The sequence below is a fragment of the Narcine bancroftii genome, chromosome 1, assembly GCF_036971445.1.
Source record: "Narcine bancroftii isolate sNarBan1 chromosome 1, sNarBan1.hap1, whole genome shotgun sequence".
Lineage (NCBI taxonomy): Eukaryota > Metazoa > Chordata > Chondrichthyes > Torpediniformes > Narcinidae > Narcine > Narcine bancroftii.
In genome coordinates, this window is record NC_091469.1 from 485,507,400 (window position 1) to 485,534,165 (window position 26,766).

General features: G+C 43.7%; 1 protein-coding gene across 10 annotated transcripts in view; it reads right to left on the reverse strand.

Annotated features, from left to right (window-relative positions):
• ctdspla (CTD (carboxy-terminal domain, RNA polymerase II, polypeptide A) small phosphatase-like a) overlaps positions 1–26,766 on the reverse strand; it is a 610,361-nt gene that overhangs the window by 124,357 nt on the left and 459,238 nt on the right. For 2 of the 10 annotated variants that reach the window (XM_069914945.1, XM_069914946.1), the window contains exons 2-3: positions 23,548–23,597; positions 23,145–23,427 (exon numbers count right to left, since the gene is read on the reverse strand). The exons of 6 other annotated variants lie outside the window; for them this stretch is intronic. In XM_069914945.1, coding sequence (XP_069771046.1) covers positions 23,145–23,190 — 46 coding nt within the window. In that variant the 5' untranslated portion in view covers positions 23,191–23,427; positions 23,548–23,597. Of the gene's footprint in view, positions 1–23,144; positions 23,428–23,547; positions 23,661–26,766 lie in introns of all 10 variants that reach the window. 2 more of the 10 variants (XM_069914944.1, XM_069914948.1) reach the window with 2 other exon arrangements.

Genomic DNA, 26,766 nt, shown 5'->3' on the forward strand with positions numbered 1-26,766 from the left:
ATTCTAGGTTGCTGATCACAAATATCACCTTAACATTTTCCTATCACGTTCCTTTTTAAAAAAAAAAGATATAACCTATTCTTGTGATTTCCTGTCATATTTTAAGTTTACTTCACAAATACAAAACTATGAAGTACAATATAGTACTTCATTATCTGCATTTGCACGGTCTTCTTTCCTGCTAATCTTATAACATCACATACAACCCTGAGATTCTTTTATCTGCGAACCAGGCTGAATTATCACTTATTGGTCATGAAAAAAAAATAATTGTACACAGCGCATGCATGTAAACAAATAAAGTGCTATAAACAGATTACAAATGCAAACAAACTGACTGCAATACAGAAAGAATTTTAAAAATTCAATAAAGTGCACAAGGAAAAATCCTTAAGCGAGTCCCTGATTGAATTTGTTGTTGAAGAATCTGTCCGCTGCAATAACGGGGATCTCCAGCTAGCATAGCAACCCATTACAATTTCCCGTCCCATTCCCTTGCTGACATGTCCGTCCATGGTCTCAGGCATTGCCAAACTGAGACCACCTGAAAATTGGAGGAACACCTCGTGTTCCATCTGGGCCATTGCCAGCCAGAAGACTTCCCTTGTTTCCTTTAGAGGCCCCACCCTATCTCTGTCATTGTGGCATCTATACCTTTCTTAAAGGCAGAAGTGAGAACAGAGCATGTGCTGGGTGGTGTGGATCCTTGATGATTGCTGCTGCTCTCCGACTGTAGATATTCTCAATGGTGGGGAGGGTTTTGCCTGTGGTGTTCTGGGCTGTGTCCATTACCTTTTGGAGGGCTCTACGCTCAGGGGTATTGGTGTCCCCATACCAGACTGTGATGCAGTCGGTCAGCACACTTTCTACCACACATCTGTAGAAATTCACCAAGATTTCTGACTGCATACCAAACCTCCGCAAACTCCTGAGGAAGTAGAGGCGCTCACATGCTTTCTTCACGATGTGATTAGGGCGTTGGGTCCAGATAAGGTCCCCTGAGATAGCGACTCCCAAGAACTTAAATTTGCTCATCCTCTCCACCTCTGATCCCGCAATGATCACTGGATCGTACACCTCTGGTTTTCCCTTCTTGAAGTCATCAATCAGCTCCTTAGTTTTGGTGACATGGATGTTGCTGGTACACCATTCATCCAAGTTTTCAATTTCCCTCCTGTATGCTGACCCATCACCTTTCTTTATACAACTCACTTCCATGGTATCGTTGGCAAATTTATAGATGGTGTTATTGTCGTACCGAGCCAGACAATCTTAGGTGTAAAGTGAGTAAAGCAGGAGCTAAGAACGCAGCCTTTGGTGCAGTCAGTTACGAACATAGTGAAAGGTTACACCAGAATATTGTGATCGTGGGAAAGTGATATCAAGGCAACTGGAATCCATCAATGCTGGCCAGCTACTGTTGGAGACTGACACGAGAGGCATCAGATGCTGAGTACAAATGAAAATCAGCTGCAAAACGTATTTCGGTCAATTGATCTCATGCAATGTGACAGCATCATTATGCAATTAAACATGCTAAATTCAATAAAAGTTAATGTTTCTCCAACTTCCTACGCGATACAGCAAATTTGAAATTATCTTTGTGTTCAGCTTAACGTTCTCTAACATAATCCCCAAACTTTTTTTTTCCAGGAAGCAAACCTTTTGAAAAAAATTTGTCCTCCACCTGACAATGAATATTGCCTTGGTTTAATACAGTCATGAAAGGTAGCTCATACAACAGCACTGCATTTTCACAGTAGTGCATCAAGTCCGATTGCCAGTTCACATTTTTGGAGAGGAACTTTAATCCACAAGCATTCTAACACTGAGGCAAAAGTACTACCTTTTGGCCTCGCCACTACAACAACTCTATTATCCCCCCTTGACAATAAAGCAACTTAAGAGAGAGTGAAGAAGGCAAGAAGTGTTTGCTTCGACTCTGGGGTTTCTTAAGAATGCACAGAATGTTGCACTGAAACCATAAACCCACAAGCATCCAATCACCCCCAGTCGCAAGTAAAAGAAGACTGCAGAGTGAACCAGCTGCTATCACCTGCAGCCCTTCACAAAGGATCTTTAGAACAATGGTGAAGTGTTCCTTGCAAAGTTGAAGGATGTATTGTTTCTATCCTCACGGACCCAGTCCCAACCTGGGTCCTTCTGCCGTTTCTCCGTCACGGTGCAGGGGAGATATGGATGACCTAATCTTCCCAAGTTTCCAGAGGCTTTTGTTTCAGCATTTTTCCAGATGCCAAGGAGGAAATGGCTACACACAGCAAAGACAAGGCCATTTCCTCCCTGGGCAGTATAGAGTGACGTACATTTTCCACTTATTAACACCAGCTAAAACAAGCTTGTGACTCAACTCCAGTTAGACGTGAAGATCGTATGGTGTGGGTCAACAATAACAGAACAAGGTTGCTTTTCACAAACCTTATCCAAAGAATATCGTACCAAATGAAGTACTTTGGATACTGCAAAATAACCAACAAATGTCCACAGCAAGTTCTTACACAACACTTAATGATGATAGAGAGATAAATCTCTTACCACTGTTCGTTAAGGAATAATCGTTAAGGAATAATATCAGACAGGACATCAGCCCCTTGCTATCCTTGTAACAGAGTCAATAACTTCGCATTCTGGCCTCCAGAGAGAATGGATGCAAAATGGAAGATTGTTTCGTTGAACATCTTCACTCTGCCCGCTGCAATAGCGGGGATCTCCAGCGACCCATTATAATTTCCCGCCCCATTCCTTTGCTGACATATCTGTCCATGGTCTCATGCTCTGCCAAACTGAGACCACCTGAAAATTGGAGGAACACCACCTTGCGTTCCATCTGGGCCGTCTCCAACCAGAAGACTTCCCTTGTTTCCTTTAAGGCCCCTACCCTATCTCTGTCATTCCCCATTCCTCTGTCTCCTGCTCTGAATTCTCAGAGCTACCCCCTCCCCAGATCAATTCTCAGCTTTTCTCTCCTGCCCTCTCCTATCCCTGTCTGCCTGTGGTCTAAGGGCCACCTGGCTTATGGCCTAACATGCCATGGCCCACGAGGAGCAACGATTGAGTCATATTTTCAAGTCAAAGGCAGGTCTGTAAGAAGCACGTATTCACCTAATTTAAAGTAATTTATTTAACATTTTTAAAGACCCACATGGTCCACCAGTTGAGAAACGCTGCCGTGGCTTCTTTTTATTCAGATGCCTGCTTGCTTTTGCCCAAAATGATTATGTACTGGTAGCTTTGTCTCCTCTGGATGCTGCATAACCTGCTGTACTTTTGTGTATCAACTTTTATTCCAATCTGTGAGGTTTTATTTACATTTTACTTTTACTGTGGGGTAACAGTGCTTCAGTTCATCACCTCAGCAGAAAAAAACAGCATGAAGGCCTTGTGCATTCCTGCATTGAGAGTGGCATTGTGACAACATGCTCATGTAGCTGGAAGGAACCTTAACATGAGTTGAAAATCAGATCTAACAATCCGTTTCATCAATTGACACACACAGAAGACCACAGATCTTCTAAACAAATCTAAAACTAAACAAAATCTGCTGAAGGAACTCAGCAGGTCGACTGACATCAGTGGGAGAGAAAGAATGGTTGATGTTTTGAGGCTAAACCCTTTATTGAGACTGGTGAAGTGAAGTAGAGAGCCCCATATGGAATCATTGAACTTGGTTGAGGTGAAATGTGTGAAATACAAATGTCTGCAAACACTGATTGTAGTAAAAACACACCGAAATACTTGGCTCAGGCCCTTCTTCAAGGAATAAGAAGAAAACAGGAAATCTCAGATTCAGATTTATTGTCTGAGTCCATACATGACATCACATACAACCCTGAGATTCTTTTTCCTGCAGGCACGACAGAATTATCCCTTAGGAGTAGTGCAAAAAAAACTGTATACAGTGTATACATGTAAACAAATAAAAAACCATAAACAGATAATAAATGCAAACAAACTGACTGCAATACAGAGAAAGTAAAAAAAGAAAATCAATAGAGTGCACAAGTAAAAATCCTTAAATGAGTCTCTAGGCCTTTCAGCTGGCCCTTGTAAAGTTGTATAATCTCCCCCCATGTGGTTAAGGACCTGAATGCACTGAGCGCAGCACCAAGAGCACCTCAGAGGGGATACACCAACCCTCCTTGGGGAGGGATAATTGGCGGAGCCCCGGGCTCCACTGAAGCACCTGAACATGCAGCCGCTGCTTAGGGCAGGCTAATGACTCCATCAGCCTGCAACCCAACTCCCCACTAATACACCACAAGTTAACGTACTGCCATTAACAGCATCGTTGTCAGGAGAATTAAAATCACTTTCAATTGAGTCACCGAGCTTGGGAATGGTTTAATCTAAAAACAATTACTGGACTTTTGTGATTGTTTTGTTGCAGTGGAGATGTCTTAAATGCAACAAAGAAGGTGTTACTTTGATTTTCAGGACTCTGACTGCAATTCTAAAAAGCCATATCAGACTACAAACTTAATATATTGTAAATTTTCAAATATATCATCTGGTCATGAAATGTCAGCAACTCTCCGCTGCCTGACAGCCCCTTGCCTTACTGGCGAGGAGAGGATGGCGGGGGCCGTCAGGGCAGGGGAGTTCTGCGGGGGCTGTCGGGGCAGGGGCGGCCAGCGGGGAATGTCGGGGGGGGGGGGGCAGTATACCAATGGCGGTCTTCCCTACCCATAATCCCCCTCACAGCTGAAACTGTTGTGGGAAACACAGAGCAGTTCCACCTGCGTGGGGGATTATGGGTAGGGAAGATTGCCATAGCTATGCCGCATATTTATGATGGATGGTGCTGCGGCACCAGTCCGGAGGGCACTACGAGGCACCTCTGGTTGAATAGGCCCTTTCAGGTGGGCCTGGTAATGCTGCAAGCAGCCTTTTAGCCTGCCACCTGAAAGGTGAGTTAGCAATTTAAAATCTGCTCCTGTTGCCAGCCTCAAGGCGGAGGGTCCACCTGAAGGGGTCTTCTGAGTTTGCCATTATGATGGTGGAGGGGTGGCAGCTGTTCTTGAACCTGCAGCATCTTGAAGGTAGAACGAGAACAGAGCGTGTGCTGGGTGGTGTGGGTCTTTGCTAATTGCTGCTTCTATCCGACAGCAGCGTTCCCTATAAATGTACTCAGTAGTGGGGAGGGTTTTGCCCGTGATGTCCTGGGCTGTGTCCACTACATTTTTCAGGCCTTTACACTCAGGGGTATTGGTGTCCCATACCAGACAGCACACTTTCCACTGCACATCTGTCGAAATTTGCCAGGGTTGCTGGTGTCATACCAAACCTCAAACCTCCGCAAATTCCTGAGGAAGTAGAGGCGCTGATGTGCTTTTTTCACGCTGCCATTGGTGTGTTGGGTTCAGGAAAGATCCTCTGAGATAGTGACTTCCAAGGATTTAAAATTGCTTACCCTCTCCAGCTCTGATCCCCCCAGTGATCACTGGATTGTATCCCTCTGGCTTTCCCTTCCTGAAGTCAACAATCAGCTCCTTATTGGTGACATTGAGTGCAAGGTTGTTGTTGGTGCACCCTTCAGCCACGTTTTCAACCTCTCTCCTGTATGCCGACTCATTCCATTACTTTAATACACAACCCACTACCATGGGATCAGCGGCAAACTTGTAGATGGATCTCAGAATACAGACCATGCTGGCTGGGGATGGAATCCAGACCAACAAAAGGTGTTAATTCAATATGATGAGGGGAGAAGTGAGAATTGATCATGTCAGCAGAATTCTTTCTTTCCAGATCTAATTTTTTGCTGTTTCTGTTATCTGGAGGTGTGGACTGGAGGTACGTTTTAAACGATTCGACAGATCCTCAGGATAGGCTGCTCTGTTGTTTTAGTAGACGAGTTGGGTTTTCTAATCTATTCAAAATATTTCTTTATCTCTGTTTTCTTTGTTAGGAGAATTATTTCTAATATGTCATATTTTCACTTTTGGAATTTATATACTTACACTACTTAGGCTTGGACAAATCATTTTAATTATGCTATTTCTATTCTCCTTCTCCTGCATCTTGGCGCCTCACAGTTTGGCGGGCAGCAACCTCCTTTGAAGAAGACCGCAGAGCCCACCTCACTGACAAAAGGCAAAGGAGGAAAAACCCAACACCCAACCCACCAATTTTCCCCTGCAGCCGCTGCAACCGTGTTTGCCTGTCCCGCATCGGACTTGTCAGCCACAAACGAGCCTGCAGCTGATGTGGACATTTACCCCCTCCATAAATCTTCGTCCGCGAAGCCAAGCCAAAGAAAAGAAAAAGAAAGAAGAATAAAAAGAAAGAATTGATTACGTCTGTATGAAAGGGAGAGAGACAGAGCTGGGGAAGGTGATGGCAGGAAAGGGCGGGGGGGCGGGGGGTAAGAGGTGGTTTTTAACGAAAGCCAGAAAAGTTGATATTAATGTCATCTGGTTGGAGGGGGCCCAGAAGGAAGATGAAGTGTTGTTCCTCCAATTTGCGGGTGGACTCAGACTGGCAGTGCATGAGACCAAGGACAGACATTTTAACAAGGGAATGGGATGGGGAATTGAAATGGATGGCCACTGGGAGATCCATGCTATTGCGGCGGACAGAACTGAGGTGCTCAACAAAGCAATCTCCCTGTCTGCACCACAATGGGAGCACCAGATGCAGTGAAATGTTGCTTCACATGGAAGGACTGTTTGGGGCCCCGAATGGTGGATGGTAAGTGAGGAGGTATGGGCACAAGTGGATAGGTACCAAGGGGATGATTGGCGGGGAGGTGAAATATGACAGAGAGAAGTGGATTGGCAGATGCCAGACGAAGGGAGAGCAAAGAAAGAGAAACCAAGTGGTCAGATGAAGAAAGATGAATCATTCAAGCTGGGGTGGGTGATTAGAAGACAAAAGCTGCCAGTGCTGGAATCTCAGAGAGGTGAGAATGGGGGCATAAAGAAAGTCCAGATGGAACTGAAGAAGGGGGAGAGGGGAGAGCAAAGGATCTAATGGTGAGATGGGGAGGAAGAAGATGGAATGAAAATAAGGGGATAACGGAAGAAGGGGAGGCAAAGAGGGAGAGGGAGGGGAAGAACTGAAAAGGCACAGGAGAGGGGACTCAGTACATGAAATTTAAAAATAATCTGCTCATACAACTGGCCATAGGCTGCCCAGGAGGAATCTGAGGTGTTGTTCCTCTATTTTACATTGGGCTTCACTCTGGCAATGGAGAAAGTGCAGGACAGACATTTGAACATAGAACACGACAGCATAGTAGAGGCCACTCAGCCCACAATGTTGTGCTGACCTCCATAAACTACTCAAAAAACTAAAACTTCCCTATCTTATAACCCTATAACCTTCTATTTTCCTTTCTTTTTTTGTGTGGGAAAGGGATGGGGGAAGTTGAGTTCCTTCAGCCAATTTGGTGCAGCTTCAGATTCCAGCATTTGCAGTCTCTTGTTCACACACCAGTGTCTTGGATTCAATCCTGTGCTGCCTGTGTAGAGTTGCATGTTCTCCCCATGACGGCTTCTACTTGGTCCTTCAGTTCCCTCCCACATCCAAAATATGTGCATTAGAAGGCAAATGGGTCACTATAAATTGTCTAGAGTGTGGTGAGTGGTTGTAGCAGTGGAAAATTAATGGGAATGTAGGGAGAATGAAATAGGATTGGCACACGATTAGCATACATAACTGCTCGATGGTCAATGCAGTTTCAGTGGGACCAAGGCCTTATTTCTGTATCTCTCCAAGACTCTAATGACCACCTAGAACCAGACAGAGAAATGTATACCAAGCAGTGTAGCTTGGGTGAAAATGAGTAGTGTTACGAGCCCAGAGGACCCCAAAACCCAGCAGCAATAGATATTCACCAAGACAAATGGTTATTTAAACAAAAGTTGCTTTTAATCATCTTTAAACATGAAAACAGGTTCAAACTTTAACTTATTCTAATAACTTAACTAACCTAACAATCCCCTTCTAATTCTAAGCGCACATGTGAGAGGGGATCTCATAGAGACCTATAAAATTCTGGCTGGACTGGACAGAATGGATGTGGAAGGGAGTCCAGAACCCGGGGCCATGGTTCAAGGATAATAGGCAAACCATTTAGGACCGAGATGAGGAGGAATTTCTTGACCCAGAGGGTGGTGAATCTGTGGAATTCATTGCCACAGAGGGCAGTAGAGGCAGGTTCATTAAATATATTTAAGAGGGAATTAGATACATTTCTTCAGTATAAGGGTATTAAAGGTTACGGAGAGAAGGCGGGGACGGGGTACTGAACTTTAAGATCAGCCATGATCTCGTTGAATGGCGGAGCAGGCTCGAAGGGTCGAATGACCTACTCCTGCTCCTATCTTCTATAATTCTATGTTTCTATGTGTATGCAAGTTCAGAGAAGTTCTTTGATTCACAGTCCAATCTCACTTCTCATTCATCCAAGTTTACTGGTTGCAGCCAATTCTTATACTGTGGATAGAATTTAACATTTATGAAGTTCAATTCAGCAGGTTTTGGTGCTTGAAAGGTAAATGGTTACCACTCAGGAAGGTGCTTGTCAATTTTCAGAGATTTGTTGTTGGCTGGACACAAACTCATCCCTTGTAATCAGCCATGACAGTGTCTTGCCAAAGAAACTTGTCCCATCAGGATTTTACAGATGATAACCTCTTTCTTTCAGGTCACCATAGAGTTCCTTTTCGTTTCCCTTATTTCAAGTGAAACGTTAGGCAGCCAGACCTCTCCTCTTGTATGAACCACAAGGGCTTTGACTAGGCTGAAATAAGCACTCATAACCCATCTTCAAAATGAGGTTTTTGCCAGCTTGTCCTGTTCTAGTCCCAGCTGTTCCTGGTGACCTGTTAAACTGAAAAACTGAATTCTCTCTCTCTCGGAAAAAAAAAAGCCTGTTTGACTCTTCATTGCTTGCAAAACCACATGACCCTCTTAGAGGAGCAAGCTGCATTCCAGACAGCCTGCAGCTCCGAACTCCTCCTCCGATCTCTTTCATCTGTTGTTTTTCAAAACAACAATCCATTAATGAAGTCTTTCGGGCACTCCCCAAAGTTTTTGCAAAGGCCCCCAGGAGCTGCCCTGTCTGGCTTGAGCAGAGCTCCAGTATTTCAAATGAGATCTGTTTTGAAGTGCTTGTATGTGACCTACTCTAAAAAAAACCTGCCCCAACTTATCTCCAAAAAACACAACAGTAGAAAATATTAAAATGGGAAAAAGTTACGATAGATTTAAATGGAGAAAATAGGGAAAAAAAACTTTGTATATTAGATATAAACTGCTTAGGAGCAAAGTCAACAAATTTTTTTCTTTGACATTATGATGGGAGGAAGGTCGCTGGAGAAGTGGCTGAAGGTAATTAGGCACAGGACACTGCCTTTGGTAATGTACTGGGGATGGGATATAGTCCTACAATAACCACTTTATTTGTGGAATCATTGAAATATTTCACCCTTGACGCCGACTGGACCAGCTTTACCAAGGCTCATTGTGACACATTTGGTCAAATGCCACAAAACACCTAATTTCCTGACGTGTGGTCCAGGACCATCACTCTGTCTTGGAAATTGGACAACTAGTTGAAAACAAGCAAAGCTGGGATATTTTCCAGGGAGCAAAGGAGGCAAGAGAAGCTTATAAAATTCTGAGGGTTTCTACAGATATATTGGGAGCAAAAGGATATTGAGAGATAAAATTGGTCCCCTGGAGGATGAGAGTGGACGGCTATGCGTGGAGCCAAGAGAGATGGGAGAGAGTTTGAACAGTGTTTTTTTTCTTCAGTATTTACTTAGGAAAGTAAAGTAAGGGAAATAAGTAGGGAAGTTACGGAAACAATGATGAATACTTCCTCTTCCTGGCGCTTTTAATAAAGGTGGATAAGTCTCCAGGTCCTGAAAAGATATTCCCTAGGACCTTGTGGGAGGTTAGTGTGAAAATAGTAGAGGGTTTAACGGAGCTATTTATAATGTCTTTAGTAATGTCTTCAGCATGATGCTGAACCAAGCCATGAAAGACCCCAACAATGAAGACGCTGTTTACATCCGGTACCGCACGGATGGCAGTCTCTTCAATCTGAGGCGCCTGCAAGCTCACACCAAGACACAAGAGAAACTTGTCCGTGAACTACTCTTTGCAGATGATGCCGCTTTAGTTGCCCATTCAGAGCCAGCTCTTCAGCGCTTGACGTCCTGCTTTGCGGAAACTGCCAAAATGTTTGGCCTGGAAGTCAGCCTGAAGAAAACTGAGGTCCTCCATCAGCCAGCTCCCCACCATGACTACCAGCCCCCCCACATCTCCATCGGGCACACAAAACTCAAAACGGTCAACCAGTTTACCTATCTCGGCTGCACCATTTCATCAGATGCAAGGATCGACAATGAGATAGACAACAGACTCGCCAAGGCAAATAGCGCCTTTGGAAGACTACACAAAAGAGTCTGGAAAAACAACCAACTGAAAAACCTCACAAAGATAAGCGTATACAGAGCCGTTGTCATACCCACACTCCTGTTCGGCTCCGAATCATGGGTCCTCTACCGGCACCACCTACGGCTCCTAGAACGCTTCCACCAGTGTTGTCTCCGCTCCATCCTCAACATCCATTGGAGCGCTCACACCCCTAACGTCGAGGTACTCGAGATGGCAGAGGTCGACAGCATCGAGTCCACGCTGCTGAAGATCCAGCTGCGCTGGATGGGTCACGTCTCCAGAATGGAGGACCATCGCCTTCCCAAGATCGTATTATATGGCGAGCTCTCCACTGGCCACCGTGACAGAGGTGCAGCAAAGAAAAGGTACAAGGACTGCCTAAAGAAATCTCTTGGTGCCTGCCACATTGACCACCGCCAGTGGGCTGATAACGCCTCAAACCGTGCATCTTGGCGCCTCACAGTTTGGCGGGCAGCAGCCTCCTTTGAAGAAGACCGCAGAGCCCACCTCACTGACAAAAGGCAAAGGAGGAAAAACCCAACACCCAACCCCAACCAACCAATTTTCCCTTGCAACCGCTGCAATCGTGTCTGCCTGTCCCGCATCGGACTGGTCAGCCACAAACGAGCCTGCAGCTGACGTGGACTTTTTACCCCAAGCCAAAGAAAAAAAAAGAAAAGTAATGGGAATGGTGCCGGAGGATTGGAGGATAGCTCATGTAGTTCCATTGTTTAAAAAAGATGCTAGGAGTAAATCGAGTAATTATAGGCATGCAAGTTTGACGTCAGTGGAGGGTAAGTTCACAGAAAGTATTGTTAGAGATGGTATATATAAACATTTGGATAGGCAGGGTTCGATTAGGAACAGCTAACATGGATTTGTGAGGGGAAGATCGTGTTTGACAAACCTCATCGAATTTTTTGAGGAGGTTACTAGGAAAGTTGATTAGGATGAGGCAGTGGACATTGTATATATGGAGTTTAGTAAGGTTCAATCATTAGGTATTAACATTGAAGTAGTAAAATGGATTCCACAATGGGAGATGCCAGAGGGTAGTGGTAGATAACTGTTTGTTAGATTGGAAGCCAGTGACCAGTGGTGTGCCTCAGTGTTCAATATTGAGTCCATTCTTGTTTGTCAGATACATTAATGATCTAGATGATGGGGTGGTAAATTGAATAAGTAAGTATGTGGATGATGTGAAGACAGGTGGAGCTGTGGATCGTGAAGAAGGGTTTCAAAGCTTGCAAGAGGCATTGAGGCCAGTTAGAAGAGTGGGCTGAAAGATGGCAAATGGAGTTTAATGCAGATAAGTGTGAGGTGTTATATTTTGGTAGGGCTAATCAAAATAGGACATAGAGTGAATGGTAGGGCACTGAAGAGTGCAGGAGAACAGAGGTGAAGTCACATGTGGATAGGGTAGTGAAGAAAGCTTATGTTGGCCTTTATAAATCAGAGCATTGATTATTGGAGCTGGGATGTTATGTTAAAATTGAACAAGGCCAAATATGGAGTATTGTGTACAGTTTTGATCACAAATTCCAAGTATCAACAAACAGCAAAATGACCAACTCTTTTCACCAAGGCCAACTGATGGATATTGGCCAAGACTTGTTGCTTCTCCTCTGTAAAACAATACCATGTGATCCCTTACACCATCTGAAGCCAGACATAACCTTTGAAGGTGCATCACTAGAACTTCAAGATTTATTTACTGTTGCCATTAGTGTTGCCCAGCACCCATTACAGTAAGCTAAAGAGAAGCAAAAGAGAGCTCCTGCAGAAACATTGAGTGTCCATGGATTAGTCTCCAGCACTCCCGCAGATGGACAGATCCTTGTTCAATAGAGGGCAACCTGAGCTCTCTACATTCAAACTCTGATGAGATCTGGAAGTCTTCAGCGCTCAAGGCCCTTTTGGAGCCCTTCTTGCCCTCAGCACCCTCTCGAGTCCCAGTTCCAAAATCTGGTTCCCATGAGCCAGTCTTGAGCAGTCCATGGATCCTTTGGCCGCAAGTTGCAAACAGCCCGCAGCCTGTCTGGGTTCTTTAGCTGCTAAACCACTCGCTGGTCCGCTGCCATGGTCACCTTCCATGTCTAGACTTTAGTGCACAACATTCTGTCTCAGAGGCAAGAACGCTGCCAAATAAGCCACAGATCAGAGGGTGGGATTCAATGAGGTAGACTTGATGGAGCTGGATTTCCTGCTTTTCTGCTGGTTTGGGCTGATAATAAATTAAAATATTGGTTTATTTTGTCCTCAAAGGGAAACGATGAAAAACAAAAAGGGACCATCAGCCAGACCAGTCCTGAAATTCAAAAATGCTGTATGCAATATGGATGCATAACACTTATCCAGGTGATTTCGTGCTACACTGAGTCACAGATCCCAAGTTGCAAGCTCAAAGGTAATTTCTTAAAAAAACCTCTGTAGCTGTCTCAAAACTGCTCTCAAATTTCAAGCTCAACATTACCAATTGCTGCTTGTGGGAGCTTTCTGTGAACAAAGTGGCTGCTGTGTTTCCGTCACAACAGCCAGCCACTTCAAAACCATTTCACTGGGACTGAGACATCCCGAGATTGTCGGTGACAAATGGTTACTTACTGTGCAAGAGCTATGTATAATCAGTTTTAGAATATACATATCTAGTGTTTTGATCTGCTCCGACCTCCATAAAAATACAACTGATTCTAGTAAAATAACCATCTAAAGATAGCTAAAAAACATAAAATACCAGCTTTTATTTCAAGCATGTACGAGGCTCACAGATTAAAAACTTGAGATCTACAAATAACTTTGTGATTATAAATATGAGCACATAGTAGGGGATAATTGGAGAATGGTCAATTCTCTTAGAATATCAAAATGAATACACACAAGGAATGGTTGTATCATGACTCAAGGAAAATGTACACTTGGTCCATTATTTTCATTGCTTCTTGCAGTAGTAAGTCAAGCTCCAAACAGGACACAAAAACTATTTATAAACAATTCAGGGAATGCATGGCAAGCTAAAAAATATTTAGTTAATAGGAACTCTCAGATAAATTAACACAACAAATCAATGTCCCCTCCCTTTACATGCTCTTAAACCTAGCCATTTTGAGGCACATTTGCTGCTAAAATGTTCCTCCATTTTGTTGTCTGGATCTGTAGCTGCTCACTGGAACTCTGCCAGGTCAGTGGTTTTGAACCAGGGAATTCTACAGGAAACGTTGTGCAGCCTGCATTGCATTCTTGCTTTGCCTGTTGAATATCTAACAAATGGCCATTTATCTGAGAATAAAGCAGACTACACACGGCTTGGCTCCAGACATATCCCTTAGCAAATCGCAATTTCCTCTACGACTGACTGTGCATTTTACAATTTACCAGCACCTACCAGCTCTGTTGCACCACCCTTCCCCTGTTACACCCACCTCAACAACTATGACCTTCTGCCTAACTACACACTCACCACTATCGCCTCATTTCACTCTATTAAATATTGTGCAGTTTTCCCACTAGAATTCAACCCAAAATTCCTTTCTAAACCACTTGTACTTCCCTGAAACTTGTCCCTTCTTTTGATCCAACTACCCCTTACCAGCACGCTACATAGAACACCGCAGCACAGGAACAGGCCCTTTGGCCCTTCTAGTCTGTGCTATTATTCAGCTAGTCCCACTGACCTACACATATTCTTCCTTATCCCTCCAATCCATAGAAGTGACCAAATTCATAAGGGCTGCAGCTTTTTTTCTTTAACACTTTCTACTCTGCCATTGTTCAATTGATGCAAATTTACAATAGTCCTTCCTCCCTAAAAGATAGGAAGCTTGTTCTCTGGGTTCCAATACAATTCATTAATTCAATCTTAGAAATTAAAGCATTCCTATGATTTCCTGTCACTAAATACCTTAAAGTGCAATAATAAACACGACATTGAGTATCTCTGTTCTCTTCAGCGAATGGTTCCATCAAACTCTCATTTGTTCTGCTTTTCCTTGGCCACTGAGTCAGCTTTGGGGTGACTTGATATATTCCATTACCTCCACACAAGGGGCTATTTATTCATGAGCAAGGCTCAGTGCAGATGGTGTGCAGACCAGACGACCATGCCTTCAGATCCTCTGGATCTGGAGTGAAACATGAAAGCCTGCAGACATTGTGATTATAGTCAAAGCATAGAAATGCTGGAGAAACTCAGCAGGTCTTGCAGCGTTCATAGGAGGTAAAGGTATGTTACTGACGTTTCAGACCCGACCCTTTAATATAGATGAATCTTCGTATATGTGTGGGTCTCTATAAAACACGCGCACACAGTGGGCTGAGCGACCACGCAGTTAGACGGTCCGAATCGCCGGCCCAGTCGTCCAGCTCAAAATGGTGCCGGTAGAGAAGCCTGCAGTTAATGGTTGCCCAGCGGACATCACCGCTTCCGGGTAACGCAGCATTGGTCAGGCAGGGACGCCACGACATCACTTGCAGAAGCCAGCGCACACATCATCAGAAGCGGGTGTTTCCCTGCGCGCAGCGCGAAGAATTCAAACAATAAAGACAATTAGTAGTTCACCCTCACACCACGTCTCTTGATTCCATAGTGCTGCCGTAGCAGACACTACAGTGGTGACCCCCCGACAGTTCCAACATTTTTGGAACCTATCTCGAACATGACAGAATGCAAGATGCTACGACTGCTACAGTTGCAATGGCTTTAACTAACGCGGTGGGTGTCCATTTGCTACTCTTCTGGGCAAACAAGATGAGGAATTGGTTGCAACTTGGCCGAACCACAGTCCCACCATCAGAGTTACCATATCAGAGGACACCAAGTCTGGCCGTCGTCGGCACCCTGGACGTCACCACCACAGCCAAAGTGAGCTCCTTTGTGCAAAGTTCTCCTGTGGAGCATAGCTACAAGCAATTCCAGCATTTCCTCCTCAATTCCCTGGAACTCAGCTGGCACGAGCACGCCCTTCGCATCCAAAGTACGCAAGGCCTGGGCGATAGGAACCCCTCTGAGCTCATGCACGAAATGGTGGCCCGAGCAGGCGGACACACGAACTGTTTCCTTTTCGAGACCCTGTTCCTCTCCAAGCTGCTGGTATGTTTCCTCGGCAGTTTCCAACATAGATTTAAGCGTCCCACACCTGGTAGCCAAGGAATCAGACAGACCTTTCTGTACCCTGCAAGAGCTCAATCCACGTTCAGCCCATCTAGGCCGTCGACGCCGCCGCCAGTTCAGCACCTCTGCTGGGCCTCCCAGCAGTAGCTGCGACCCAACCACAGCAAAACGAGCACCCAACTGCTTCTACCACCACAGATGGGGCCAAAATGCCCAGTGGTGCACCCCCCCCCCCCCAACCCGGTGCTCCTACCCCACGACCAAATCAAACACAGTGATAGGAAACGGGAAGGCCGGCCGCCGATAGCGACCTCGGCAGTTGGCTCTCATAAAGGCCTACTCTACTTCAGAGACCAGAGAACAAAGAGGGACTTTCTGATCGACACGGCCTGAGAGATAAGCCTCATCCCACCGACATATTTCGAGACCAAACACAACCCCAAGGGACTTCCTCTACAAGCAGCCAATGGTTCCTCTATGGCACCTGTCTGGTCACAATCCACGCCGTGGACATAGTTTTCCAGTGGAAGTGCTCAATCGCTGCTGTGAGACAGGCCTTACTTGGAGCAGATTTCCTCTGGGCACATGAACATTCCAGTCATACCCCCTTATTCTGCAGCAACGTCCTTTTTCTGCTATTACAAATCCACGCTTTGGACCAAAACTAGTATTCCTACCTACGGGCCAAGTACCCATCCCTACTGGCACCAAATTTCCACAACGCCAGATCGCCACGTGGTGTGGAGCACCACATCGAGACCACTGGGCCTCTCACAAGACAAACTCCAGCAAGCCAAGACTGAGTTCACCACAATGGAAGAGCTGGGGATCGTCCACAGTTCAAACAGCCCCTGGGTCTCCCCACTGCACATGATACAGAAGGGCTCCGGCGTCTGGCGCCCGTGCAGCGACTACAGGTGACTAAACAATGCTACAGTCCCAGACAGGTACTCTATCCCACATGTCCAGGACTTTGACACAAGGCTCCAAGGCTGCCAGGTCTTTTCCAAGGTGGGCCTCATCAAGGGGTACCACCACCAGATTCCAGTGCAACCCAGCAATGTCCCAAAAACGGCCATCGTCACACCCTTCGGACTTTTTGAGTTCCTACAGATGTGCATTTCTATGCCACCTTGCTGAATCACAGAATAAATAGATTTCAAAGAGCTGAATATCCAAAAAACACTATTCCTTATGCTTAGCCAGTGTTACATTTTTTTTTGCTGTCCCAAATCATCCAAGCTAATTTCACTTTTCCTCGGCCCACGTCCCTCTGAACCGTTCTTATCCTTTGTGCCTAAATGTCTTTTGAACACTGCAATTATACCCATCTCTACCACTTCTTCTGGCAGCTCATTCCATATACCAACTCCCAATGCAAAAACACAGCAGCTAATTTGTATACATAAACATCTCACAACAGCAAGGCACTACTAACCAGATCCCCATTGTCTGGCACTCAATCAACCAGAAAAAAAGGAAAGAAATAAATAAAATTTAAGATAAATGAGAAGAAATAAAGTTTTAAATAAAAGTTTAAAAGTGGAGAAGTAAAGGATCTCCAAGGCAAGACGACTCCTTGGGAGCAAAATTCTGCCAATGGATCGTGCCCTGCCCGTAGCAGCGGTTTGAATAAAGTTGTGATTGAATAAAATGGCCGCAGTCAGGATGAAGAAGTAGCCCGAGTTCCACTCACCACTGGAGCGACACTCCCAAATTGTCTCCCTATCCCTGCCTGATAAGTTTTTATTTCTCTTAGTATATTATAAAGCATATTAGTAAGTTTATCTGCAAACTTTGGGGAAGAGGAGGGTGGTGGGGAAGTTCATTATGACAGCAACATGATTAGCGTAGCAGCTAGTGCATTGATGCTACAGTGCACGCAAATGGGGTTCAAATTTAAAGGAAGGTGCACCAAGGGCCAGACTGGGACACTTGCATGGAGTGAGTCAGGTTGCACCGAGGGGCTGACCAGGACTCTTGCGGGGAGATAAGTCGGATTGTCAGTGTGAAAGGTGGGGGTTTAATTATGATGTGCAGTCAGTGCAGTGGTAAGTACAACCTTGTTACAGCGCCAGTGTTTCGAATTTAAATTTTGAAAGTTACCGGAATTAGCTGATTAAACTGAACTTTTCATAATTAAAGGCTATAATACTGATTTTTTAAAAATTATTTTACATTTTGCACTGTCTTTTGTCTTTTAAACTGCGTATGCTTAATGCAGGTATCTTATTTTTAGAAGGTTGAGAGGGGATTTGATAGAAGTATTTAAGATTATGAAAGGGATAGGCAGAGTGGATGTGGATAGACTATTTCCGTTAAGAGGAGGAAAGATTAAAACAAGAGGACATGAGTTAAGAATTAAGGGGCAGAGGTTTAGAGGTAACATGAGGGGGAACTTCTTTACTCAGAGAGTGGTAGCCGTGTGGAATGAGCTTCCGGGAGAAATAGTGGCGGCGGAGTCAATTGTATTATTTAAGAAAAGGTTGGACAGGTCTATGGATGAGAAGAAGATGGAGGGTTATGGGCATCGTGCAGGGAGGTGGGACTAGAAAGGGGTCTTGGGTTCGGTGCGGACTAGAAGGGCCTAATGGCCTGTTTCCGTGCTGTAATTGTTATGTTATTATTATTATTTAGGCACTGGAAGAATGAGTCTCAGTCAACTGGAAAATTTGCATATCCAACATCCATTATACCTGTAGGTAACTGATAATGGGGGTTTTACTGTCATTAAGACCATAAGACAGAGGAGTGGAAAAGGCTATTCAGCCCATTGAGTCTGCCCCGCCATTCAATCATAACCTGATCAACTTTCCACCTCAGCCCCACTGCCCGGCCTTCTTTCCAGAACTATTTATTCCCTAGCTAATCAAAAACCTATCAATCTCAGCCTCAAATATGCCCAATGACCTGGCCTCCAAAACCGCCCGTGGCAACCAATTCCACAGATTTATCACCCTCTGGCTGAAGAAATTCCTCCGCATCTCTGTTCTAAGTGGATCCCCTTCAAATCCTGAAGTTGTGCCCTCTTTTCCCAGACTTTCCCACTAAGGAAAACTACGTTTCTATATCAATTCTGTCCATGCCTTTCAACATTCAAAATGTTTCACTGAGATCCCCCTCATTCTCCTAAATCCCAACGAGTGAAGGCCAAGAGCTGTCAAACGTGCTGCTGTATGTTTTATGTCCACCTAAGAAAACCTCATTTTAAAGTCTTTCCAAAAGACTGCATTGCAACAGTTTATCATCAATTGTATATGACAGAGTCTAGGGAACTATAGAAAACAAGCAATGAAGTCATGGAACCAATACAGATTAAAGAGGATGAGGTGTTTTCTGTTTTAAAGGTAAGGTGGATAAATCCCCAGGACCTGACAATCCGCTTGGACATTGGCAGAGAAGAGTGCAGAAATTGCAGAGGCTCCGGCAGAAATATTTAAAATGTCCTTCGTCACGGGTATGGTGCCGGAGGATTGGAGAGCAGTTTATGAGGTTCCATGGTTTAAAAAAGGCTCCAAAAGTAACCCAGGAATTTATAGGCCAGTGAGCCTGAAGTCAGTAGCAGGTAAATTATTGAAAGGAGTCCCAAGAGATCAGATATACAAGTATTTGAAAATCCAGGGACTGACTGACACATAGCCAACATGGCTTTGTGTATGGAAGGTCATGTTTAACAAATCTTATCGAGTTTTTCGAGGAGGTATGGATGTTGTCCACATTGACAAGGTCCCACATGCGAGGTTAGTCAGGAAGGTTTGGATGCTCGGTATTCATGGTGAGGTAGTAAAGTGGATTCAAAATTGGCCATACGGGAGAAGCCAGATGATTACTTCTCAGGCTGGAGGCTTGTGACAGATGCTTTACCTCAGGAATCAGTGCTGGGACCATTGTTGTTCGTCATCTATATCAATGATTTGGATGATGGTTAAATTGTATACCATTAGAGAGAATAACATAATTTACAAAATCAACCAGAAAAATTTGATAATATTTGGAAACCTAACTGCCGCTGTTGATCCCCAAGGATGCTTCCCGGCCTGGTGGAACACTCACTGGCGAATCGGTGGGCTCCTGTCTGTCCGGTCACCAGAGCACCCAGCGCCAGGGTCCAAATCCTCCCCTAGGCCTGGTCCAGGGTCCAGAGTCAGCGTCAGGTGCTCTGGTGTGCCGAGAGAGGGAGGGGAAGGGATAGGAGGGAAGGGGAAGTGAGACAGAAGGTGTGAGTAAGGGGAGAGGAGGGAATGCCATTGAGCCCAAGGTCCTCCTCCTGCCCGGGAGGCCGCTTTCCTTGATGAAGCTGGGACAAGGAATTCTTTTGACCACTTGTGGCACACAAATTGAGAGTGAGAGTAGGAGAGAATGTCAATAGGGGGAAGATAAAGAAGAAATAGAAAGAGAGAGGGGAGGGAGTTACCAGAAATGAGGGCAATCGTCATTCTAATTTCATGTGGAGTGAATTTTTTTTTCAACCTGTGAGGTCAATTCAACTCCAAAAAATTTTGGATATATGAGCATTTCTGATTGGTTCGGATATCCTCATTTGTCCAAAAATTTTTTTTCTGTACTCAATAATGGTAATGGAAGTATTGATTTATTAAAGGATTCAATGCCTGTCCTTATAAAAGAACTTCTAAAAATTACTATATCAACTGAGTTATAAAACAATAAATTATTTAAACCAGAAAGTTTTTAAAAAAACTGTCCAATATAAACAAACCCCAGAACAAAATGTGATAAGCGATAGCCAGTGCTTGAATAATTTAAATGGAAAGATCACTTATGTGACATTGGCAATTCCTAATTGTGTAAAACACTGGCCACCGAGACAGAGGTGCACCAAAGAAAAGGTACAAGGACTGCCTAAAGAAATCTCTTGGTGCCCGCCACATTGACCACCGCCAGTGGGCTGATATCGCCTCCAACCGTGCATCTTGGCATCTCACAGTTCGGCGGGCAGCAACCTCCTTTGAAGAAGACCGCAGAGCCCACCTCACGGACAAAAGACAAAAAACCCAACACCCAACCCCAACCAACCAATTTTCCCTTGCAACCGCTGCAACCGTGTCTGCCTGTCCCGCATCGGACTTGTCAGCCACAAATGAGCCTGCAGCTGACGTGGACATTTACCCCCTCCATAAATCTTCGTCCACGAAGCCAAGCCAAAGAAACACAAAGGAGGACATAGAATTTTTTTTATTGTCGCACAACTCCAAGTTAATCAGGAAACTGCAATTTGCAATATATGGTAAATGGGCTCCACTTGAGAAGAGATTTTTACAATAGCATACTCAGTCAGTGGATTTGCCATAACATGGTAACAAAGGTACACTCTTTATAATCTATTAAAAGTTCATGGAATTCAACAGATTATAAAGTATTTTAAATTACATTGACTGAAGTAAATATCTTACACATGGTAAATTGTGATTCATACTGGACAGTAGCAAAGTGGAGGACAGCTCCATATGAAAATCGAGAGAGAACAGATTCACAACTTTTTGCTGCAAGTTCTGTGACGTTCAAGTGCTACCCGATGGCCACAGAACAATGCTTTTCGATCTTACACTCCCGAAGTGCGGTCTTTTTTGTTACCACGTAACACATCTGTCCCACTGAACTTTCAGTGACTGAACCCTCCACTCACATCATAAAACATTCTGAACAAAATCGATACAGCCTCTTTATAACTTTAAGAACTGAAGGAGCATTGGGTGGCCAATAAAATGCTTCTGAAGGATAGATACTGTTGTAACATCGGAAAAAGAAAAAGTCAATATTTCATAGTGGTCTGGCAGCTACTGCAAGAGAGAAATAGAGTTTAAGTTTAAGACTGACAACAATCTTGTTCAGCTTTCTGGGAAAAAAAATAAGGTATTATGATAGGCAACTTCAAGCTGAACACGAAGATCATTTCAGATTTGCTATATTACGTGGGAAGTTGGAGAAACATTAAATGAATTTTTATTGAATTTATCCTGTTTAATCATAATGATGTTGACACATTGCGTTAGTTCAACCGACATAAAAAACGGTTTGCCGCTGATTTTCATTTGTACTCAGCATCTGATGCCTCTTGTGTCAGTGTCCAACGATAGTCAGACTCCAGTTGCCCTGATACCACTTTTCCACAGTCTCAATGTCCAGGTGAAACCTTTCACTGACTACACCAAGATTAGCAGGGAAGAAGTCCAAGTGCAAATGCAGAAAATGAATTTTCAAAGATAGGTTGCACTTACTGGTTTTGTCTGCTTGAAGTGGACTTAAAATATGACAGTAAATCACAAAAATAGGTTACATCTAAAAAACAGTATGTGCTAGGAAAATGTTAAGGTAATTTTTATGAACATCAGCCCAAAATCCATAAATCACCCAAGAGTATTCAGGAGGCAAAACCTTCATTGTCCCATGTGACCTTTCATCACTGCGTACAGGTGAAAATGCCAAGAAATTGGTGTTATATTTCAGGTTTCCAGTCTCTGGAAATATATTGCGCTTATGAAAATTCAGGATTTTCGATTTCCATCCTGGGTGCTACATGGCGTTCAAGGAAATTCTAGATTTCATATTTCCAGTCTCTATGTTAATTAAACTCAGGAATTTTTTGATTCCCTTTGGAAAAGATCAGACAGTGACCATGCAGATCAATCTTATCATATCTCTCTTTACCAAACCAAAGAATTGTTTAGCAATAAACCAATTGCCACAGATCTTCTTGGTCCTGTTGACTTCAGATATCATTCATATAACCATATCACAGTTATGGCATGGAAACAGACCATCTCAGCCCTTCAAGTCCACACTGGTTCACTCAAACAACTCCACTAGATCCCCCCACCCATTCGCAAACAACATTGGAATTTAGATAAATACAATAAAACCCCTGGTATCCGCCACCTATGAGGATTGTTAGATGCCGGATAAGTGAATTTTCCAGTTGCTTGAGATAGCGTGTTGTGTGCATTGATGAACAAACAGTGAAGCGTACCAATTTTAAACTTACGGGTTTTTTTTTTACTTATATATTTTCTACGAATTTTTTGCCATTTTGCTGAGGATGTTGGCTCCTTGAATTCCAGATAACAGGGGTTTTAATGTATTGTAAATTTGCTTTTCAGCTCAGTTATAGAGTTGGAAATAGTGATTAGAACTGGGAGGCTTAAAGTCGAAGACAAGTCTTCACAGAAATTTATTATAGTAACCTCCTGTTTATTTCTTTACAGAGTTGAGCATCAAACCACTCTACATTTAGTACATTTTAACTTGTGTTAGTCATCTTGACTGGGACTTTAATCTGAATTCAGTCTCCTGTATTTATGAGATGATTATCTTTGTTGAATCACAGAAGGTGGGAGCAGGAATGGGGTACTGAGGTTGTGTGATGAGTCACCCTTTTCCTGCTTTCTTACCATATGCCCTGATCCCCTCATCCAACTCCCTTTTGTCACCCCACTTTCTGCTCTGCTCTCCTCAAATTACTCCAGTGGGACTTTCCAATACTGCACTTTCAGATCTTCCTCTGAAGAACATTACAATCAATGTCATATCCACAGCCAAGTGCAAGAGTGGAAACCTCCTGCCCGATTTGTGTCAATGAATGTGAAAGATTAACCTTTTGAAAAGGAGTAGTGTTCACGGGAAGAGAGACAAAAGCCCATTTCACTTTCACTCCGATTTTCCTTGGCATCTTTGTGCAACTGTCTGACTCCGCAACCTGGCGTCCAGGCAAATTTTCAACCCTTGGCCAAGGCCGCAGAATGTACATTTCAATGCAAACAACTTCACCCACGAGAAGTTCAGGGTTTGTTGACAGTCGGAAAGATGTTGCATTGAAGCACCACATAATTGGTCAAACTCTGTCTGAAACATTAATCCCTGGCAGTTTAAACAGTGTCCTGAAAGAAAGAAACAAAGCAGAGGTCATGCATCTGGGTTTCTCTACTTCAGGGTTTCAAGATGTATGAAGCTATAAAATGTGGGGGAAGTCCTAAAATGAATGTATTAACTATACTCACCAAAAAATACTGTTGAAGATAGCAAATGCAAGGAGAGATATGTTGATAGTCTGTAATATATTAAGAAGTTGAAGACGTTAGATGTCTTGGAATACACGAGAGTTGGATGAGATCTATTCCAGAATGTGTGGGAAAAAGGCAAATTATTATTGAGACCCTGGTGGAGATTTTTGCATCTTCATTAGTAACTGGCAAGGTGCCAAAAGATTGTAGGATAGTTAATTGCTCCTTTGTTCAAGAACAACAGCAGGGATACCTAGGTAACTACAGGTTACCTCTTTTCCACTGGCATCCCAGTTAATTGGCTGTGCAGTGCCCTTTGTGTCATTTCCACTGGGCCACCCTTAACTGGGACACTAATTGCTTTTCCACTGAACACAACTCATTCCCGGGGATCGGAGTGTTCTACCTTCAACTGGAAAAGGGTGACTTTCTGCTGTCCCTTTTCCACTGGTTTTATCAGTACGTCGGTGTCGGCAAACGGCAGGGATATAAGTGAGGTAGAGGCAGTTAATCCCCAGTGTGAAATGAGATCATTTGATGCTGGTGTTCAGACAGTGTTCCTTTTCCACTGGACCCTGTCCCAGTAAATTCCCAGTTAATTCCTGGGACTGGGTACCAGAGGAAAAAGGGGTTGACGTCAGAGGTAGGGAAATTATTTGGGAAACCTTTCAAGGTCAGGATGTATGCAAATTTGGAAAGCCATTGGCTGTCAGCAATAGTCTATATGAATTTTTTTGATTTCAGTTAAAGGCAGGCAATACATGTCTTAAGTATGGACTTTGATTGGGCATTTAACAAAATAATTCACGGTGTGCTGTTCCAGAAGGTAAAGGAATATGGGGCCTGGAGGACCTGGCTAATTACATTCAAAATTGGCTTGATGATAGAAGGCAAAAGTTAGTGATGGAAGGATATTTTTTTTCTGATTTGAAGCCTGTGACTGAATGATGAACCTCAGAGACTGGTGCTGGGACCTTTGATGTTTATGAACTTTGTGAAGATAGAAGATATAGTTTGATTTGTTCCGGTGGTTTCTGCAACCCACAGCAAATCACTGTTTGTCGCCAGCGCCATACGACTGTGTAGCTCGGTATGACAATAACACCAACTACAAATTTGCCAATGGTACCACATTAGTGGGTTGTATAAAGGAAGGGGGATATGTCAGCATACAGAATGGAGATTGAAAACTTGGTGAAGAGTGCACCAACAACAACCTCACAATGTCATCAAAATTAAGGAGTTGATTACTGATTTCAGGAAAGGAAAGCCAGAGGTTTATAATCCAGTGATCATTGGGGATCAGGGGTGGAGAGAGTGAACAAATTTAAGTTCTTGGTAGTCACCATCTCGGAGGAGCTTCTGTTGACCCAACACACTAATGGCATTGGGAAGAAAGCACGTCAGCGCCTCTACTTCCTGGAGTGTTTGTATGACATCAGAAACTCAAGCAAATGTGTGGTGGAAAGTGTCCTGCATCACAATCTGGTATGGGAACACCAATACCCGAGTGTAAAGCCTCCAAAACGTAGTGGACACAGCCCAGGACATCACAGGCAAAACCCTCCCCACGATTGAGTACATCTACAGGGAACGTTGCTGTCGGATACAATCAGGTGCCTGTGTATGACATCATAACGCATGTATATTGTGTGCTGCAGGGAACCATTTTAGATTTACAATAAAGAATAAGGCACAATGCCTCCGCGTGCGAGTGCATTTCTAAGCCTAGAAAATACAACTGGGTTGTATTATAACCACCCAATAGTCAGAGAATTGAAGGAACAAATCTGTAGAAAGAGAAGACAGCTGCAGGAAACAGAAGGTTGTGACAGTAAGGGATTTTTAACGTACCACATATCGACTGGGACTCCCATACTGTAAAAGGGCTAGATGGCTTGGAGTTTGTCAAATGTGTGCAGGAAAGTTTTCTACATAGAGGTACCAATTAAAGAGAATGCAATACTGAATTTCCTATTAGAGAATGTCCGGACAGGGGACAGAAGTATATGCAGAGGAATATTTTGGGTCCATTGATCATAAATCCAAGTTAATTATGGAAAAGGATAGGTCTGGGCCTCGGGTTGAGATTCTAAATTGGAGAAAGGCTAATTTTGAGGAAATGAGAAAGGATGTACTGTAAGTTTCTATATCTATATCTGGAATATGTCGATTGGAATAAGTTGTTTTCAGGCAAGGATGTGCGAGGTCAAGTGGAGGACCATCAATGAAAAGAGTGCAGAGCTTGAATGTTCCTGTCAGGATTAAAGGCAATGTTATCATAGGGAACCTTGGTTTTCAAGGGACATTGGGGTTCTGGTTCGGAAGAAGAGAGAGATGTATAGCAAGTTTAGGCAACATGGAGCAAATGAGGTCATTGAGGAGTATAAAAATTGCAAGAAAAACTTCAAGAAAGAAATCAGGAAGGCTAAAAACAAAGACATTATGTTGCTTTGGAAGACAATGTGAAGGAAAATCTTAAGTGTTTCTAAAGGTGTGTTAAGAGGAAAAGTATAGAAAGAGACAAAATTGGCCCTGTGAAGATCCAAAAGAGATGGGAAATATTAATGTGCAAAGTAAGAAAAAGAAAGTAGTGAGGTCATGGAACCTACACAGATTAAAGAGGAGAAAGTGACTTAAAGCAAATAAGGGTGGATAAATCCCCAGGGTCTGACAAGATATTCCTTTGGGCCTTGAGGGAGGCTAGTGTAGAAATTGTAGGGACTCTAGCAGAAATATTTAAAATGTCCTTAGCCACGGGTGTGGATCTGGACAACAGCTCACGTTGTTCACTTGCTTAAAAATGGCTTTAAAAGTAACCCTGGAAATCAAAGGCCTGTGAACCTGACATCAGCAGTAGGTAAATTATTGGAAGGTGTTCTGAGAGATCGGATATACAATTATTTGTATAGCTGGAAACTGATGAGGGATATGGTTTTGTGTGTGGTAGGTCGTGTTTAACCAATCTCATGGAGTTTTCAAGGTTACCAGGAAAGTTGATGAAGGAAAGGCTGTGGTTGTTATCCACATGGACTTTAGTAAAGACTTTGACAAGATCCCACATAGGAAGTTAGTCAGGAAGGTTCGGATACTAGATATTCATGGTGAAGTAGTGAAGTGGATTTGACAATAGTTGGGTGGGAGAAGCCAGATAGTAATGGTGGATGATGCTTCTCAGACTAGTGGCCTGTAGCTAGTGGTGGGCCTCAGGGATCA